This window comes from Uranotaenia lowii, chromosome 2 (genome assembly GCF_029784155.1).
Source record: "Uranotaenia lowii strain MFRU-FL chromosome 2, ASM2978415v1, whole genome shotgun sequence".
Taxonomy (NCBI): Eukaryota; Metazoa; Arthropoda; class Insecta; order Diptera; family Culicidae; genus Uranotaenia; species Uranotaenia lowii.
Genome location: NC_073692.1, coordinates 366,965,481 through 366,984,718, shown reverse-complemented (window position 1 = coordinate 366,984,718; position 19,238 = coordinate 366,965,481). Strand labels below are relative to the sequence as shown.

General features: G+C 44.5%; 1 protein-coding gene across 1 annotated transcript in view; it reads left to right on the top strand.

Annotated features, from left to right (window-relative positions):
• LOC129745446 (pro-interleukin-16-like) overlaps positions 1–19,238 on the top strand; it is a 277,977-nt gene that overhangs the window by 216,069 nt on the left and 42,670 nt on the right. The window contains exon 3 of the mRNA XM_055738532.1: positions 3,553–5,426. Coding sequence (XP_055594507.1) covers positions 3,553–5,426 — 1,874 coding nt within the window. The remainder of the gene's footprint in view (positions 1–3,552; positions 5,427–19,238) is intronic.

Sequence of the window (19,238 nt, the reverse complement as noted above, 5' to 3'; positions counted from 1 at the left end):
ATGAATGCAAAAATGATCGATTTCAAGTTAGTAATGCCAAGATTTTTCGTATTTCAAACTATATTTGAGAATATTTTTCAGATTTTAGAAATTTGTTTAAGTTCTTTTACGTTCGAAAGAAAAGTGCAAAAAAAATCGAAAAATATATCGAAAATAGTCAAACAAAATTACTTAAAAGCGAGTTTTTTTTTTCGAAACTAGCCTATATGCATCTATACCCCTTTGGCTACGAGGGCTTCATATTTATATATGTATTTAAAAAAAAATGAAAACTTTTTGAAGAAGTTCGCAAAACGGGAGCAAAACAAATTTTACAATTTCGAATCGATTAGTAACTTTCATGAGTTAAAAAATATCGGCTTCAAACCTGTTCAGTTGTGTTATTCGATTTGAAATGATTTTATTTTACGTTATCAGAAATTTCTAAACCTATTTTAAAAAAATGCAATGAATGTATATATAATTATTGCATGAATCATGAAAGGAGTAAATTTTTCTTGACTGTTGAGAATTTTTCGGCAAGAAAGCCGTACATGACTAAAAGCGAAATTTCGACTACAGTCGGACGACATTAGTAAAACTGTCAAGCAAAAGTTGAGACCCTAGAAAACTGTCACGAAGGTATCTCCAACTGTCACGAAGTCGAATATGCTTTCATACTCACGAATAATCTTTTTCATAAAGCAAAGCATGGCAACGTTGTACATCGTACTACCACTACTGCTTTTAAAACTGTCGAGGAAGAAATATTCGGAAAGTTTTTATTGGAAATGAAAAACTGGTAAAAAAAAAGATCAATTTTTCTGTCTGGTTCGTTCAGCTGACTATTGTCTACTAAGTAATAATGTTGGCCACCGATTAAGAAAAAAATCCGGTGGTCAAATCGTGCACAAAATATTTGAATCGCTAGCGGGCAAATGGCAGATCTATCGGCAAAAGTTTTTCGTTGACAAGTCTTGTTTGGATGTTTCGGAAATAAACAAGAAGAAAAAATTCAATATCTGATGTGTGTGTTACATAGTTCTTTACACAATTAATGGTCAAATACAAAGAAGACTTCCTCCAAATGCGACCGTTCACTTTCCATAGCACTTCCGTAGGTCCCACAAAATTGATAACCTATTTTGGTTGCATCTGGAACCATATCCTCAAGCGAAGTCTATGGACGAGTGATAAAAAGTCAATGATGTGATTTTTGAGCCGTAGAGGACAATCTGATCAATTTGCCATAACTTCTATAAAATTAAAAGTTTTGAGTGATTTTTAAGGTCAAGATCCAGGAAGTCGATGACGTCTTAAAAGATTGCCATGATAAAAAAAAGAGTTGGTTGATAGAAAGCAAATTATAGCCGTAGTACTTCTGCATTGGGTGATATCTCAAAAAACAATTATCATATTATAAATTTTCACATGTTAACATTACTTTACCAGAAAATTTCACTGAAATTTTCATCAATTTCCGTTCATGCATTCAAAAGTCATTCACTAAGCAAAGAGTTGCATTTTTTTTGCGCTGTGGCTAAAATTGATCCTAGGCCTAGTGCAAGATCTCATGCCAAATTGAAGTGAAGTTTGTATGGGATTTCGAGACATTTTGTTCGGGAGAAACATGAAAAACCACTATTTCATGAATAACTTTGGTTTTCTTAGGTTCCTTAGGTCCCTGGTTATTATAACAGACCGATTTCTTTTGAAAATGGGTTTTCTCTTAGCCCAAATTATGACAAATATTTTATCCGAAGACTGCAAATCGATTCGAGGTCATATAAAAAGTTATTAGGCTTCAGAAAAGAGCTAACTGTTTTGCACTAGGCCTAGGATCAATTTTAGCCTGCAGCACATAACTTTTTCAAAAGTCGAGTCATTTGGGGCACTCTAACAAACACGCCTATAATTATGTGTTGTGTTTTAGAGGAACACATTCCGTATATAGTATTAGGAAAATTTAAAACTTCGTTTATGTTTCTTCTTGTTTGCGCCTTTACCTATATTTTAGATATAGCATTATAAATTATGGACAGTTTGATTGTAAAAAAGTTGTCAATGTAATTTTGATTTATTCGCATGACTTAATGTAATTATAATAATATAACTCAGATGTGGCTGCATAAAAAACTGTTCGTGTTTCATACTCGTTGAAAAAACCAAAATATAATCGAATTTAATCTGTTTAAAAAATAATCAAAATGTCAACAGTTTTAAAATAAGAACGCCTGTATCAAATTGTGAATCAGTTTTGTCACATTATGCATAAATTTTGCACACCACTTCGCGAAATCAAAAGTGCATCGGGTTACGCCTCCAATAATGCCTTCATTGCATAACAACACAGCTTCCTTAGAACAATTTAGACATCGCATCTCAACCTAATGTAGACAGGCAAGTATTCTTCCCGCAACTAATGCCCTAAACGTGTATGATGGAAAGCAAAAGTTCCCTCTCAGCGCTGCCAGCAATCGCTGAAATTCATCACACATTTAAGAGCGCACACCTAATGAAGTGTGTCGAATTGAATTTACTATTACAAACGTTATACGAACAAATGACTTGAACATGCACTTGCTGATGATGCTGGTATTATTCGGTCCGACCAAGCTCAATAACTTCCAATGAAGTCCCTCAACACACCGACCGATGACGGTTTGTGTAGTTTCAGTAGAACCCACTTCACGTTTGATTTTCGCCGAGAGTGCCGTCTTGACTTTTGCTTGATCCAACAATGATTTAGTTAGTTCTAGTCGAGGCGCTGTATCTGCCATAATCATTTTTACAAGTCGTCGTTGAGTTGAGTTGAGTTGTTCCAGCAATCAAATGCACACACTCTATTGGTCCCACCCTTCAGGGAATCGAGAGAGGGACCCGTGTGATGTATCTTGTGTGACAGTGGAAAAATATTTCCCTCCGCTAAACACACCGCGTGTCCCAGCGTTTATGCGAAATGCGTGGCGGCGGAGCTAGGGCGTGTTGATTTTTTTGTGTATCTTTGAATAAAAAACCTTTGGAGTAATCGGCAGAATCAAGTTTATAACTAGTAGCATACAAATGATAGGTTGAAAAAACAATCTGAAAGACTTCAACTGAAATAAAACGTTATTCTATCAAAAGAATATTACAAAAAGTTAATGAATAACCAAAAATATTGATTCATAGCTTTTTTAGTTTGACCCTTGAATACATTTTGCAGCTCCAATGCACATTTTCAAATATTTGAATTTTTTTTTTCACTTCGCCTAACATGTCCCACAGATCTCAGATGATCTCTCCCACATTTTTCCCAGATCTCCAGCTAGAGACTGGAGGAGATGTTCCCCGGTGCCGGTTGACTTGAAACAAATAAAGTCAGTCATTCAACCGATGCCCGAGAACCGGGGGCCTAACTAACTAACTAATACACAATTTATTCACTGTATGCGATCGCTCTTAGTTTCGTTTAGCTTGTAGTTGCGCTGGGAGTAACTTGCACACCGGGGTTCGTCTCGAAGCCAGCAATGATTTCAATTAATTTCAATAATAACTCTCCTTTTCGTTTTTTTCGTTCGCCTTCTATTACAGATGTAACGGGCATCTCGCAAAAGTGGAGCAAACTGCGTCGCCGATGTGCATCGTTCAAAACAGTCTCCGGTCCAGCGTCACTCGATTCGGACACCAATTTCATCTTGGCCGAACATCCGACGGTGCCTTATCAGATCATTGCTTCCGGTTCGGTTCAGAGTTCGGGACTGCAACAGCAACAGGAACACCAGCATCATCCGCATCACCACAACCATCATCATCATCACCATCATCCGGGTCATCATAGGCATCATCATCATCACCACCACCATCACCATCAGAACGGCCAAAGTCACGAGCATCATTACGGCGAACAGCTTCACTATCCCACAAGTCACCTGCATGACCCCAACTGGGAGTTAAGACATTCCAGCTCCAGCTCCACATCAACGTCTTCATCGACGCTTGGTCCACCTCAAATCTACGCATCTTCGAACAGCGAAGAGTATTGGCAGATACACGAACGCGACGTCAAGCTATGGCGTCTGGGAGCTCATCAAACATATGCCCATAGGATCAGGGTAACTCCGAACCAGCGCCGAAGTGCCCACAGCATCGATTGGGAGTACAACGTCCAGAAATACGAAAACATGGTTGATCCAGCCCAGGTTGCAGCTGCCCGGCTATTTCGGCACGAAAAACTTCAGTACTACGATGAAGTATCGAGTGTTAAAAAGAAAAACTCTCTCGGTGCGAGCGAAAGTGAAAGTGGAATCAAAATCGCCAAAGAAATCAAACTTCCTAGTCTCAAAAACTTCAAATCGGCTTCGATGCGATTACCGGGTCAAAAATCGTCCATCAACGAAGTTCAACAGCTTCTGAGGAGTAAATTCAATCGGATTCATGCAGGATTACGCAAACGAAGAGCCCTCTCGGTCCAGGAAGTTTTTCAAATGCCTGCTCAAACTACGCCCTCCAAACCAACCTTCTACGTTCCTTCACCTTTGATCGGAGAACGAAACCACAACAGCTCCGTCCCTCGATTCGACGAAGAATCAAACGATGAAGACGATGGCCCCATAAGCCTACCTTACATCAGTGACGACCTACTTAACCCAACTGCTACACCCGTCCATATACGAGATAGATCCTTAAGCCCTAGGAAAGAACGCACCAAAACCTGGTATCGACCCATCGATTTCTCTGCTCCGATGCACAAAAGCGAACAAGAATCGAAACCAATAGACAAACCTGCCCCCGTTAAAAGCATTCCTATCACCGAAGACGAGAAGAAACCAAAAGAAAAGACCGAAAAACTGAACTTCTCTCTCGGAGGTCGACTTTCCCTGCGAGAACGAGTCGAAAGCATGAACCTTAACCGTTTACGATCAAAAACTTCTAACCAAGCTAGTCCACTGCCGAAAAAAGCTACCGAGCAACGCAAAATCCGTCCCCGAAGCCACTCGCCCCTGAAAAACATCAAAATCAACCTTTCGAACCTCGGTCTTACCAACAATAACAACAACACTACCCCAACCATCCCGGAAACCCCGAAAGCCAAACGTGAATCGATAGGGTTACTTACCCGCCTCAATCGGATGATGCACAGCGCCAGTCCATCGCCGGAAAAGGCCAACCGGGCTAGTGAACCACCGACGGCAGTTAACGGTTCCGCGTCCAAAGATGGTAGCAAGACATCAACCCCAGTTCGTCCGAAATCCACGGCAACAGCCGTCACCGTCACTGTCGGCAATGTTAGTAAACAATCGACCATCCAGAAGCTGACGCAGCTGAGCAGCGGGAACAGGAACTCGCAACGATCAGCGGCTGCCGCCAAATCGGTGGCCTCCGGTGAGAAATCGGTACCGGCGAAAGGTGCTGGGAAGAGCAGTGCTACGCAAGTTGTGGTGGAACGTGACCGGAAACCCAAACAGGTGAGTCTGAAGTTTTTAACACTTATTGTTAAGATTCAAATATGATGGAAGTTCTGTTATACTGAGAGTTGAGTGATAGATAGATACATAGGTATCAAACTGCCCAAATTTGAATGGTAAATTCAAAACCTGTTAAATGTTATGCGCTGCAGGCTAAAATTGATCCTAGGCCTAGTGCAAGATCTCATACCAAATTTGGGCCTGATCGGATCACAGGAAGAGGTCGCTCAACGAGACTGAAGTTTGTTCGGGATAAAAATGAAAAACTAGTTTTTCATCAATAACTTTGGTTTCCTTCGGCCGATTTCTTTTAAAGACGGTTTTTCTTAAAGCCCAAATTATGACAAATATTTTACCCGAAGACTGCAAATCGATTCGGGTTAAAATAAAAAAGTTATTAGGCTTCAAAAATGGGCAAACTTTTTTAAGGGTGGTATTCATGATTGTTAATAAGTCGGGACGTTCGAACTCCAAAAGTAAGCCCATTTTTGAAGCCTAATAACTTTTTTCATTTCAACTCGAATCGGTTAGCAGTCTTTGGATAAAATATTTGTCATCATATGGGCTTGAAAAGTTATTGATGAAAAACTAGTTGTTCATGTTTCTCCTGAACAAAATGTCTCAAAATCCCATACAAACTTCAGGCCGATCTGGCCCAAATTTGGCATAAGATCTTGCACTAGTTAGGCCTAGGATTAATTTTAGCCTGCACCACATAACTTTTTCAAAAGTCAAGCCATTTGGGGAACTCTAATAGGTATTCGATTCAAATAAAGTTCAAAACGGTTTGCATTGGATTGGAGTTTGTGAACAACTGTCTTACTACCGTCAAAGTCTGAGCTATTAAGAACAAAACTCGTGTTGAACTAAAGAAACAAGTTTCCAAGTTTTCGAGCATTTTTCTTAAACTTTCTCATTGTTTTCACACTTCCCACATACTTTACAGACGCAAACGAATGAAAAAGAAAAAATAGAAATATTAGGATGATATCTCTGGAGAAGACATAACGCAGCGTTACTCACCACCAAAATTTGACAACCGTTTGATAGACGTTTTCAAAATAGTTTTGTTAGGCTGCAAACGCAATTTTTGATCTTGTTTAAGTTTTTGTTTTTAAGACATTTTAGCCATAAGGTTACAAAACAAAAGTCACATTTTTACTTGGATGAAGGCTTTGAAAGTTACATATTGGCTGACAAAAAGAAACAACTACCCAATTCCCTTGAGTGAATTATATGTACTCATTAATGAACTTGAAAGTTGCAAAATTTGAATGTTGTAAGAGACTACTTAAGCCACAAAAAGGGCTCAGAAAGCGCACAAAAGTACTCAAAACGGGATTTACTAAGTCACAAAAAGTTAATTGAGGTGCTTGCTTCCTAGCTGGCAGGTTGGGCGGGTACGCCTACAAGTATGCTAGAAAACTTCGAGGGGGTGAGGGTGAGTTCGGGGGTTCGATCCCGCAGCCGGGCAATTTTTTCAAGAAGTAATTTGAGGCCCTCAGAGCCAAAGGGGTTTAAGTGACAAAATGGTCGATTTTGAGTTAATGATGCCAAACGATTCTTCCTACTTTAAACTAGATCTAATGATTTTTCCGTGTTTTTAGAATTTTTTTTTGAAAAAAAACTAAAAATTCTCGAAAAATATATAAAAAAAACGCCAAGCACGGCAATTTAAAAGCGTGTTTTCTCGAAATAAGCTTTCATGCACTTATACTGTGAGTTGCGTGCGTGGTTTCGTTCAGTTCGGTTTGCTTGCTCACATTCTCCGGGCAACGGTACGAGAAAAATAACGAATTTGTTAGAAATGCTGTCCGAATATTGTGAAATTGGTGCCTAGTGTTTTAAAAGGAAAAGTGTCTAGTGTGATTTTCCATATCCAATTGCATTTAAAAAGTTGGATGAATATCATGTGTATGAGGAAAATATGGCGGCAGGCTTCGGTTTTCGAGAATGATTTGGGGCCCGGTCGTCGCCCCGGGAAGATGTTATGCGTAGGATCAACCGGCTTCGATGCCATGCAAGAGTGCTAGTGTGTGTGATATGAAAATAAATAAAAAGCATAAAGGAAGAGAGAGATTAGAGAGCAATCAATTGGAGAGTGCTGCTGCAAAACCATATCGGTTGAGCAGTTGGATGTTGCCGGGTACAGTATTTCGTAGCCTGCTATGCTGTTTTAAGTGGCGTAGAAAATAGAAAAATCGAGTACTAATAAATGGGGATAATCGTTCACTTTGAAGCTAAGTAAAATTTTGTGTTTGTTTTTCAACAATATGAAACTTGATTATTTCCATCATTATTTATTATTCTGATTAAAATCATTTTGATAAACATTAAAATAAGACATAAATTCGAAACGGTAAGTCGCACACGCTGAAACCTTTCGGCAAATATGTTAGAAAAAAAGGGAGTTATAATTGATATGAAAATTTCAACAATAATAATCTGTAATCAAATAAATGCATTACTTTCATATCAACTTAATTTGAAACCGACAAAAAGCATCAATATGGAAAATGCAAGCGTTAGAATAAACATTTCTCTGATTATATTATTCACATATTGGCTTATGTCCTTGGGTAAGTGTTATCAAAATATAATTCTTTTGGGAATATAGGTACTAATATTCTCGAAAACGACATGTATATGATCAAAAAAATTTCTTTTCAGATCCGTATCCTTTTATAAAACTTAATAAATAAACCTGCATTCTATATTTTTATATAACTGTTATTATCGGGGCTTTCACCGTGGTCGATGCCACAAACGAAAAAATAAAAATAGCAAACATATTTGGAGCAACTTTTGGTTTTGTTGCAAATTGGTTCAAACCCATTTTATTGTCCCCCCATAATTGTATGATCTAGTGACTTACGTGTGTTTATTCTGCACCATCTTTGACGACGTCACTGCCCTCTTCGGGGCTACTTCAGGCTCGATGAGATTGCGCGACGAAGTGCTGGCTTCCCACTGTCCCAGTGCCATTAGCTCCGGAAGGTACGACGCGCTTTGGTTGACCTCACCCGCGCCGTATACTGTACACCGCGCTTGCTGATCCAATTCACCAGTCGTTCTTCCTTGCACAAAACAAATTCGTCGACCTTCGCTGCTTGTGCGACACGCTTCGGTTGACCTCACCCGTGCCGCACCGTTTAGTTTGTGGCTCCTCACCAGGAAGTCACTAGAAGAAAGCTGCACCGCACTTCCTCTTCTTTACGCGACCCTCCTCCGCGTCACGTCTGATTATCCAGTCCGATTTGCGGGAACTGGATTTATGTTTGATGATGCTTGGCTTCGATCCGAAGCTGAAGAAAACTCACGCTTCCTCCAAGCGCACGAGTTCGTTTCGGGATTCGGTGCCCGAAGATGTCGTCCGTTCCTGGCAAAACTCTTTCACCCTCGACTGTGTTCGAAGGCACATGCAAGCTGTACGCGTTCGCAGCGGTTCCGTGGACCCAGTGTTTTCTCGATGAAGGGTCGAACCGCTCTGTCATCCGCTGTCCCAAGATCGGTGATATTGTGCTTCAGATTCTCGAAAAGAACGGCTATGCGATGCTCCTCCTTCTACAGCTGCTATCTGGCCGCTCGGTGCTCAAAAGGGGAGAAATTGGTGGTCTTTCCAACCCAAACGATATGCCAAGCAGGCAACTCAGCTCCGAGGCAAGTGGTTCCCGGAATTCGTCTCCACGCTCTGCTATAAACCACTGTTCCCGAAAGGGAAAGCGAAGTGTACGACAATGGTGCCGATACACGAGCCAGTCGTCTGACGATCGGTTCGCAACGGTTTGCAAAAGCCGCATATAAAAAAAAAAAAGGCCCTGTCGGATGAAGAGTTCCGATCAGCAACGGGAATAGTTTAAAAAAATGATGGTCTACTCACTCTTACGGCCTTTTTCTTTAGCTGGTTTAAATTCTCCCCAGCGATCACCTCGTGTCCGCTTTTGGTGGTGGCGGATTTTTTTTTCTTGTCTCTGCCGCCGAGCGAAATCTGCGGAGTAGGTGTTTCGGTAAGCGCGCTGCTTTAGCAGGAATTTAATTTCCGCTTACCTGTGGTTCCGAGAGTGATATGACCGGACGAAATTCACGCTTCGCGTGCTGGCGACAAAGTTGCTGGCTCTTGTTGGCAGAGCAGAATATTTTCGGGTCCTATGGTGGAGAAAACTGTTCGAGGGAGTTTTAAAATCGCACTCTGGATAGCGACGATGATGTATCCGCTTACCTGCGGCAAACCGATAATGATGCGGCAATATGTTGCCGTTTTTCAGCGACTTCACCACCGGTTGCACTTTTTCAACCGCCTTGCTTGATTTTTTCCCGGAACTGCCTTTTTGTTAGCGCCACTGCTGCCAACTTTGTGGATTTCAATCACTTTTCGTGCAGGTATTTGTTTGTTTTTGTTCACCGAGGGGTGATTCGTTTTCATTTTATTTTACACACTGCTAGATAATTACGAGGGAATGGGTTAAATTTAAATGTTTGCAAGTTCGCTCAAATATCGTATCAGAATAATAATGAAAAAATCTTAAATGTAACACTGTATATACTATCTATGTAATTCTAAGTAGTTTTCCTTACTGCCATACATATATAAAAATATTTTTAGAAGGAATGCATCTGGGGATAACCCAAAGAAATTATTGCAAGCGGCACGGGTAGCCGGCCATTGTAGTTTTCTGAAGGTCGGATGCCTTCCTTCGACGAACCATCGGACCGTGGAAGCCCTAGGAGAAATTCGAAGGCCGATCCACACAGACATAGGCAGGACCTTGCTACCGATGGGGGAACCATACATACATACATACATAAGCTTTCATGCACTTATACCACTTTGGCTTCAAGGACCTCATTTGAATACTCGTATGCGATATATTATCTATATAATGTAGGAAAGAAGCAATCGAGTAATAAATTGAACTAATATCGACAAACCGCAACTAGTTGAGTTTGAAATCCGGAGTGCGGCATCAAGGCCGCACCATGTACTGAACATAATATGTAAATAATCAAGAAAAGGTGATATGAGAACTGATGCCTCTAATGTAAAATTGAGATAGAGAGAGAATTAGTTGCTCATTAAACTTTTTTTTTTAAGCTGTATTAAAAGGCCGCTGGAAGGTGAATAAAAGGCCATTTAGGCTTGTTTTGGAACTTGAAAGTAAGTAAGTAAAACTTAAATTTTTAGCTGCATAGAACGAACTTCAACAACTTTTTCGTACCTGTTTTAAGGGACTTTTGGTTGCGTGAGTATTCAGAAAAACCTTAAAAATTACTCCAAATTCGACTAATTACAACTGAACTGTAACATTTTTAAATTAGTTTTGAAATTTAACCATTTGGAGGAAATGGCCATATTGGAGTCGAATCGAGCTGGAAAGAAGAACCTGAAACGCAGCAGTAAACTGATTAAGCTTTCACCTTTCGTAGATGAGCACGGGGTCATCAGGATGGAGTCAAGGATCAGCGCAGCAGCTTTCGTATCGTACGACGCTCGGAACCCTATCATTCTTCCCCCGAAACATCGACTGACGGAACTCCTGGTACAGTGGTACCACGAGAAATATTTACATCGTAATTTCGGCACTGTGGTCAACGAGCTGCGACAGAAATATCACATATCGCAACTGAAATCGGTCGTGCGTCGGATAGCGAAAGAATGCGCGCATTGTAGAGTCTACAATGCCAAACCAGTCGTCCCTCGAATGAGTCCTCTTCCTGCGGCGAGACTCAAATCGTTTTGTCGCCCTTTTTCCTACGTCGGACTCGATTATTTCGGATCAATGCTTATTCGAGTGGGTCGCAGCACCGTGAAGAGATGGGTGGCGCTTTTCACATGTTTGACTGTGCGGGCGGTTCATCTGGAGGTAGTACACTCGCTCACAACGGTTTCCTGCCAGATGGCAGTGCGGCGTTTCATCGGTCGACGAGGATCTCCCATCGAAATATACTCGGACAGCGGGACGAACTTCTGGGGCGCTCGGAACGAGCTAGTTCGGGAAATCGAAGACATTAACCGAAAACTGGGAACAATCTTCACCAACTCCGCTACGCAGTGGAAGTTCAATCCGCCTTCGGCGCCTCACATGGGAGGAGCCTGGGAGCGGCTAGTTAGGTCAGTCAAGACAGCATTCTACGCCATGTCCACTTCGAAGAACCCGAACGAGGAGACATTTGGAACGCTGATGGTCGAAGCAGAATCGTTGGTTAACTCCAGACCCTTAACCTTTGTTTCGTTGGAGTCGGAAGATCAAGAAGCGCTGACGCCGAACCATTTCATTCTTCTGAGCTCCAGTGGAGTGGTGCAGCCGCAGACAGAAGCAGTGGACCCCAGACTCGCTACGCGCGATGACTATAAACACACTCGTCATCTCACTGACATCTTTTGGCCTCGTTGGATCAAAGAATACCTGCCGGTCATTGCTCAACGTACGAAGTGGTTCGAAGAATCAAGATCACTACAACCCGGAGACTTGGTGGTAATCGTCGATGAGTCGGTTCGGAACGGATGGTTACGAGGCCGAATCATGAAGACGATCGAGGGTGCTGATGGACGCGTTCGCCGAGCAGTGGTGCAAACGTCATCGGGTCCGATAACAAGGCCTGCGTCGAAGATTGCGCTACTGAATGTGGTTGGTTGTAAGGCTCCGGAAGCAGACTCGCCTTACGGAAGGGGGGATGTTGTTGCGACTTCGACAGCCCACAGTGGCTGACTTCACGGAACCCGCTGTCAGAACGACAACAGATGAGTATGAAGAAATAAGTGGCAAATGAGAAAAAGAAGACTGAAATTGAAAGTTGATTCGTCATCCTAAGATTGTGAAGTTGAGTTGCGTTCGATATTAAACTTGGTGTTTTTTAAATTAAATTAAAATCAACCCGACGTTCAGTTCAGCATCATTTACTAAATCGTAGGTATTATCAGAATACTCACACGGTACAAACTAATAGAAACAGGTGTGCCACTATTTTAGGCCGTTCCTACAGTTGGACAATAGGTCGTGACGTTAAGGATATCGCTAGCCGTGACTATAGTTGGTTGTGAGTATTTAAATCGGTTTTCTTGCAAATAGTAGTTATTCAAATTAGTATTTAGTTTGAGTAGGCAGTTGCGCGGACTCGAGATCTTTCGGAACGCTGCAAGACAGTAGGACACTCGATGTAAGTCTTAGTTTAATAGTTTATATTCCGTTTAATTAAAATGAAATTACTTTAGCTTTTAGCTACATCCTGTAAAAAACGGGTTTTGCTGAAAAGAGTCCGAATACGTTCCAACATACTAAAAGAACGACTCCATCGAGCCATGACTTCCAGCTGCGGAGCCGCTTGCAACTTGCCAGATGATAATCAAATGGTTCAATGCGACGTTTGCGACCTATGGTGGCATTATGCGTGCGTCGGAGTTGGTGACAGCATCGCAGACAAGGATTTCGTCTGCCCTAAGTGCACCAAATCGAAGGAAGCGCCGGTACCACCGATTGAGGATAACATTTCCATTTCGACGGTGGATTCGTGCAAGCGAAGAGCGCAACTTAAACTCCAAAAGTTGGAGCAAATGAAAGCTCTTCAAGAACGCGAGCTCGAACAGGAGCAGCGCGATCAGGAAAGGCTACTCGAGATGCAGAAACTCGAGAAGGCGGCGGAAATCAACAGAAAGAAGCTGGCTTTGGAAAAAATATACCTGGATGAGAAGTTTAAGACGTTGGAGGAAGAAGCTGGCGACGAGGACGACCGACAAAGCAGGAGATCAAATAAAAGTCTCAACAGTAGAACGCTTCGATGGAAAATGGACCGACTTCTGGGAAAAACTACGGACACAACGACCGTGTTTATTGCCCCGGAAACAGCGTCTACCCCGGTGTCTGCAGCAACGACTGATACAAGATCTGGCGTCGTCGGATATAATCCCAGTGATCTAGTTTCCGCTATTCCGAAACTTAGTATAGAGCCTTCTACAAGCTCCACCCCCACCATTTTTCCTGCACATACAGGTATGTCACATATTTCTTTACCTGACCGACAGGTGATAGTCCCTCGCGGTTTGCAAACTACTGTTGAAGCGAATCGAAATACGGCAAGTACTCTTGTTTTGGATACTATTAGTAAACCTTTGGTATCCACGGGCGCGATTCCGGAAATAACAGAACGTTTTCCACCATTATTGAGCAAATTTCCGGAAGTAGGACCGATGCACAACTCGATTCATAATAGTTTACCGGCTGAGGGAAGTTATTCGACCACACAGACAACAATTCCAAATTCGGGCTTTGCGGTTGGCACTTCTTTCTGCTCAGCGCCTCAACCGTCCTCGATTCCGCTTTCAAGCTATGGACAATTGCCCAGTAGAATGTTGCCCTTTATCGTCAATCAGCAAATGCAAGCTCGGGAGCCAACTACGTTTTCTGTACCAGTCAACCAGTTTAATTCGGTTTATCATAATTCTGTATCAAATCCCGCCGCTGGTGCTGTGGTGTCAGGACAACCGAGTGAGCAGTGCGTGAATTCTCAGCGTGGTCCCTATCCTACCCCGTCATTCCCCCTACTGCCCGTGAATCACTCTTCACCCTGGAATGTGAACCATCACAGTGCGTACAGTGCAAACCCGGAGTGCGTGAACCGAAATGAAACAGTGTCGACTACCAATTTGCAGCAGCAGTTCAGGGGCCTATCGTCGGAACAAATCGCAGCCCGGCAACTCATGGGAAAGGATTTACCGACATTTTCCGGCAACCCTGAAGACTGGCCGTTATTTTTCGGGATCTATAATAACACCTCACATGCTTGCGGTTATTCGGACGTCGAAAATTTAACCCGACTGCAACGAAGTCTACGTGGGGAGGCGTTGGATGCGGTGCGAAGCAAGCTGCTGATACCGTCTGCCGTACCGTTAATCATCGAGACGCTGAAGCAGATGTACGGAAGGCCGGAAATCATGATTTTTTCGTAGCTGAGGAAGGTGAAGGATACTCCCGCTCCAAAGCCGGACAAATTGGAAACGCTGATAACGTTCGGCACAGTAGTTGGAAATCTTTGCGATCATCTGGAAGCTGGACAACAAGAAGCGCACCTGAATAATCCGACGTTGCTGTTCGAGCTAATTGCCAAATTGCCCACCCAGATGCAAATGGATTGGTCCATGTTCAAGGATCAGTTCGTGGAGGTCAACCTGCGAACCTTTGCCCGTTTCATGTCGGTGCTAGTGAAAGCCGCTTCAGACGTCACCTTGCCCGCGCGTGTCAAGCCCGATCAGAGAGGCGCCAAAGCTGGAAGGAGCAGTGAGCGGAATTTCGTTCATGCTCATTCCGAAGTGCGACCATATTCGGAAGAGCCGCCAGTACCGCAACGAGATCGCAATTCGGAAGCCGTAGATAGCAGAAACTGCAAGGTTTGTAAGCAAGCCGATCACAAGGTTCGAGATTGCGAACTATTCAAGCGCAAGGACTTGGAGGAGCGATGGAGGATCGTGAAAGAGTTGCCGCTATGTAGAACCTGCCTCTTTCAACACGGTCGGCGTCCCTGCAAGGAGAAGAAAGCGTGCGGTGTGCAGGGTTGCGATTACAAATATCATCCACTACTGCATAACCCGAAGAAAAATCAGCCGAATGTACCTGCTAGCGTGAACAGCCACCGAAACGAAAACCCGAAAGCTTTGTTCCGTATTCTGCCAGTAACCCTGCACAGCCGCGGACGCTCGATCGACGTATATGCTTTCCTGGACGATGGGTCGTCTATCACGTTGATGGAGAATGGCATAGCGGAACAACTGGGACTCGAAGGAAAAAGCGACGTTTTGTGTATGTCTTGGACAGCGGACGTCACCCGACAGGAGCCCAATTCGAAATGGGTATCACTGGATGTTTCGGGACAAGGCAGCTCCAGGTGTTTCCCCCTAACGAACATTCGGACGGTCGAGAAACTTTCTTTTCCGGTCCAATCTCTCGAATACCGTCGATTGTCATCCCGTTTTCCTCATTTGGCTGGTCTACCGATATGCGACTACGAAGATGCTGTTCCCCGGATTCTCATAGGAAACGACAATGCTCATTTGTCGGTATCTCTTCGGAAACGCGAAGGCGAGCCTCATTCTCCGATTGCAACGAAATCCCGCCTTGGATGGTCCATCCATGGATCTTGGTCGAAGCCTGGAGAAACTCTCGTCAACTACAGTTTCCATATTTGTGAATGTTCTTCCCAGTTGAGTAGCCTGCACGAGATGGTGAAGCAGTCGTTTGCCGTGGACAACTTAGGAATCGCCGTGTGCCCGAGTCCAGAATCCGACGAAGACCGAAGAGCGCGCCGAATCCTGATAGAGACCACCAAGCGAGTAGCCGGACGTTACGAGACGGGCCTCCTATGGAAACACGACTACTTCGAATTCCCGAATAACTTTGCGATGGCGGTGAAACGATTGTCTTGTTTAGAGCGACGCATGGCAGCAGATTCTATCATCGGCGAGAGTGTCAGGAAGCAGATTGCGGAATACCAAAAGAAGGGGTACCTGATCAAAGCGACGAAGGCGGAGTTGGAAGCGGCGGATCCTCGACGGACGTGGTACTTGCCACTGGGCGTTGTCGTCAATCCCAAAAAGCCCGGCAAGGTGAGAATCTTTTGCGACGCGGCGGCCAAGGTTGACGGCATTTGTTTGAACACCATGCTGATGAAAGGTCCGGATCTGTTGGTGTCGCTGCCGAAGGTGTTGTGCGGGTTCCGAGAAAAGCGGATCGCGGTGTGTGCCGATATCCGCGAGATGTTTCACCGAGTGCTCATTCGCGACGAAGACATCCACGCGCAAAGGATTCTCTGGAGATCGCATCCTGAGCAGGAGCCTGAGATACTGTTGATGAAAGTGGCCACCTTTGGTGCTTCTTGCTCTCCGTGTTCCGCACAGTACGTCAAAAACGCGAACGCCCGAGAGCATGAAGAAAGATTCCCACGAGCAGCAGAATCGATTATTCATCACCATTACATGGACGACTACCTCCAGAGTTTTGATAGTCCAGAAGAAGCAGCGGAGACTGCTTTACAAGTCCGATTCGTGCATTCCCAAGCAGGGTTCGAAATTCATTCTTGGTCTTCGAACAACGATGAAGTTTTGCGAGCTGTTGGAGAATCCGACCCTTCCTCTGTGAAGTTTTTCGATACAACTGAGTCCGTTTCTACTGAAAGAATCTTGGGCATGTTTTGGGTCCGGGCGGAAGATGCATTCACATTCTCTTCCAGCCTCGGGCGTGTACCAGTTTGACCCACAAAACGAGAGGTTTTGCGCATAGTCATGAGCATCTACGACCCCCTAGGTCTCCTGTCCCACTTTACCATCCATGGAAAGATCCTAATTCAGGACATTTGAAAAGCGGAAAGTCTTGGGATGAGCTAATCCCGGAGGCCATCCACAAGCGTTGGGAGAAATGGATTGCTTTATTCCCGGAACTGAACGAGATTCGCATACCCCGTGCATATTTCCCCAGTTGGACTTCCCGTGATCTTGGAGCGTTGCAATTACATGCATTTGTAGACGCCAGCGAATCCGCTTACGCATGCGCCGTATACTTGCGGGCAGAAGTAGATGGGGGAGTCGAGTGTACGCTAATATCGGCGAAGGCGAAAGTGACACCGTTGAAAATGCTGACGATACCGCGGGCGGAACTGCTGGCGGCGCTCATCGGTAGTCGTTTGATCGATAACATCGTCAAGGACCACTCTTTGAAAATCACTCGACGGATAATTTGGACCGATTCGCGCACCGTTCTTGCGTGGATTACTTCGGATCTCAGGCGTTACAATCAGTTTGTATCGTGTCGCATAGGGGAAATCATCGAGAAAACGAACCCATCGGAATGGCGGTGGATTCCCAGCAAGTTGAACGTGGCGGACGATGCAACGAAGTGGGGCGCAGGACCAGATATGGCAGCAGCTAGCAGATGGTGGTCGGGACCGAAGTTTCTCTATGAGTCCGAAGAGAATTGGCCGGTTCAGGAAACGGTATCACAAGAACCGACGGAGGAGCTTCGCGTATCGAAGAGAGAAGTTGTGGGAGCGCATCGTGAAGTAGACAGTTGGACCTGGCGAATCGATTGGGCGAATTTCTCTCGGTGGAACAGGCTGGTTCACACATTCGCTTATGTATACCGCTACGTGGGAAATCTCGGCAGAGAAGCTAGGGGTCTCGACCTCTTGATCGATTCACTGGAACAAAATGAACTGGTTGCGGCTGAGAGGCTGATTTATCGGACGGCGCAGAGGGAGGAGTATCCTGAGGAAATGGCCATATTGGAGTCGAATCGAGCTGGAAAGAAGAACCTGAAACGCAGCAGTAAACTGATTAAGCTTTCACCTTTCGTAGATGAGCACGGGGTCATCAGGATGGAGTCAAGGATCAGCGCAGCAGCTTTCGTATCGTACGACGCTCGGAACCCTATCATTCTTCCCCCGAAACATCGACTGACGGAACTCCTGGTACAGTGGTACCACGAGAAATATTTACATCGTAATTTCGGCACTGTGGTCAACGAGCTGCGACAGAAATATCACATATCGCAACTGAAATCGGTCGTGCGTCGGATAGCGAAAGAATGCGCGCATTGTAGAGTCTACAATGCCAAACCAGTCGTCCCTCGAATGAGTCCTCTTCCTGCGGCGAGACTCAAATCGTTTTGTCGCCCTTTTTCCTACGTCGGACTCGATTATTTCGGATCAACGCTTATTCGAGTGGGTCGCAGCACCGTGAAGAGATGGGTGGCGCTTTTCACATGTTTGACTGTGCGGGCGGTTCATCTGGAGGTAGTACACTCGCTCACAACGGTTTCCTGCCAGATGGCAGTGCGGCGTTTCATCGGTCGACGAGGATCTCCCATCGAAATATACTCGGACAGCGGGACGAACTTCTGGGGCGCTCGGAACGAGCTAGTTCGGGAAATCGAAGACATTAACCGAAAACTGGGAACAATCTTCACCAACTCCGCTACGCAGTGGAAGTTCAATCCGCCTTCGGCGCCTCACATGGGAGGAGCCTGGGAGCGGCTAGTTAGGTCAGTCAAGACAGCATTCTACGCCATGTCCACTTCGAAGAACCCGAACGAGGAGACATTTGGAACGCTGATGGTCGAAGCAGAATCGTTGGTTAACTCCAGACCCTTAACCTTTGTTTCGTTGGAGTCGGAAGATCAAGAAGCGCTGACGCCGAACCATTTCATTCTTCTGAGCTCCAGTGGAGTGGTGCAGCCGCAGACAGAAGCAGTGGACCCCAGACTCGCTACGCGCGATGACTATAAACACACTCGTCATCTCACTGACATCTTTTGGCCTCGTTGGATCAAAGAATACCTGCCGGTCATTGCTCAACGTACGAAGTGGTTCGAAGAATCAAGATCACTACAACCCGGAGACTTGGTGGTAATCGTCGATGAGTCGGTTCGGAACGGATGGTTACGAGGCCGAATCATGAAGACGATCGAGGGTGCTGATGGACGCGTTCGCCGAGCAGTGGTGCAAACGTCATCGGGTCCGATAACAAGGCCTGCGTCGAAGATTGCGCTACTGAATGTGGTTGGTTGTAAGGCTCCGGAAGCAGACTCGCCTTACGGAAGGGGGGATGTTGTTGCGACTTCGACAGCCCACAGTGGCTGACTTCACGGAACCCGCTGTCAGAACGACAACAGATGAGTATGAAGAAATAAGTGGCAAATGAGAAAAAGAAGACTGAAATTGAAAGTTGATTCGTCATCCTAAGATTGTGAAGTTGAGTTGCGTTCGATATTAAACTTGGTGTTTTTTAAATTAAATTAAAATCAACCCGACGTTCAGTTCAGCATCATTTACTAA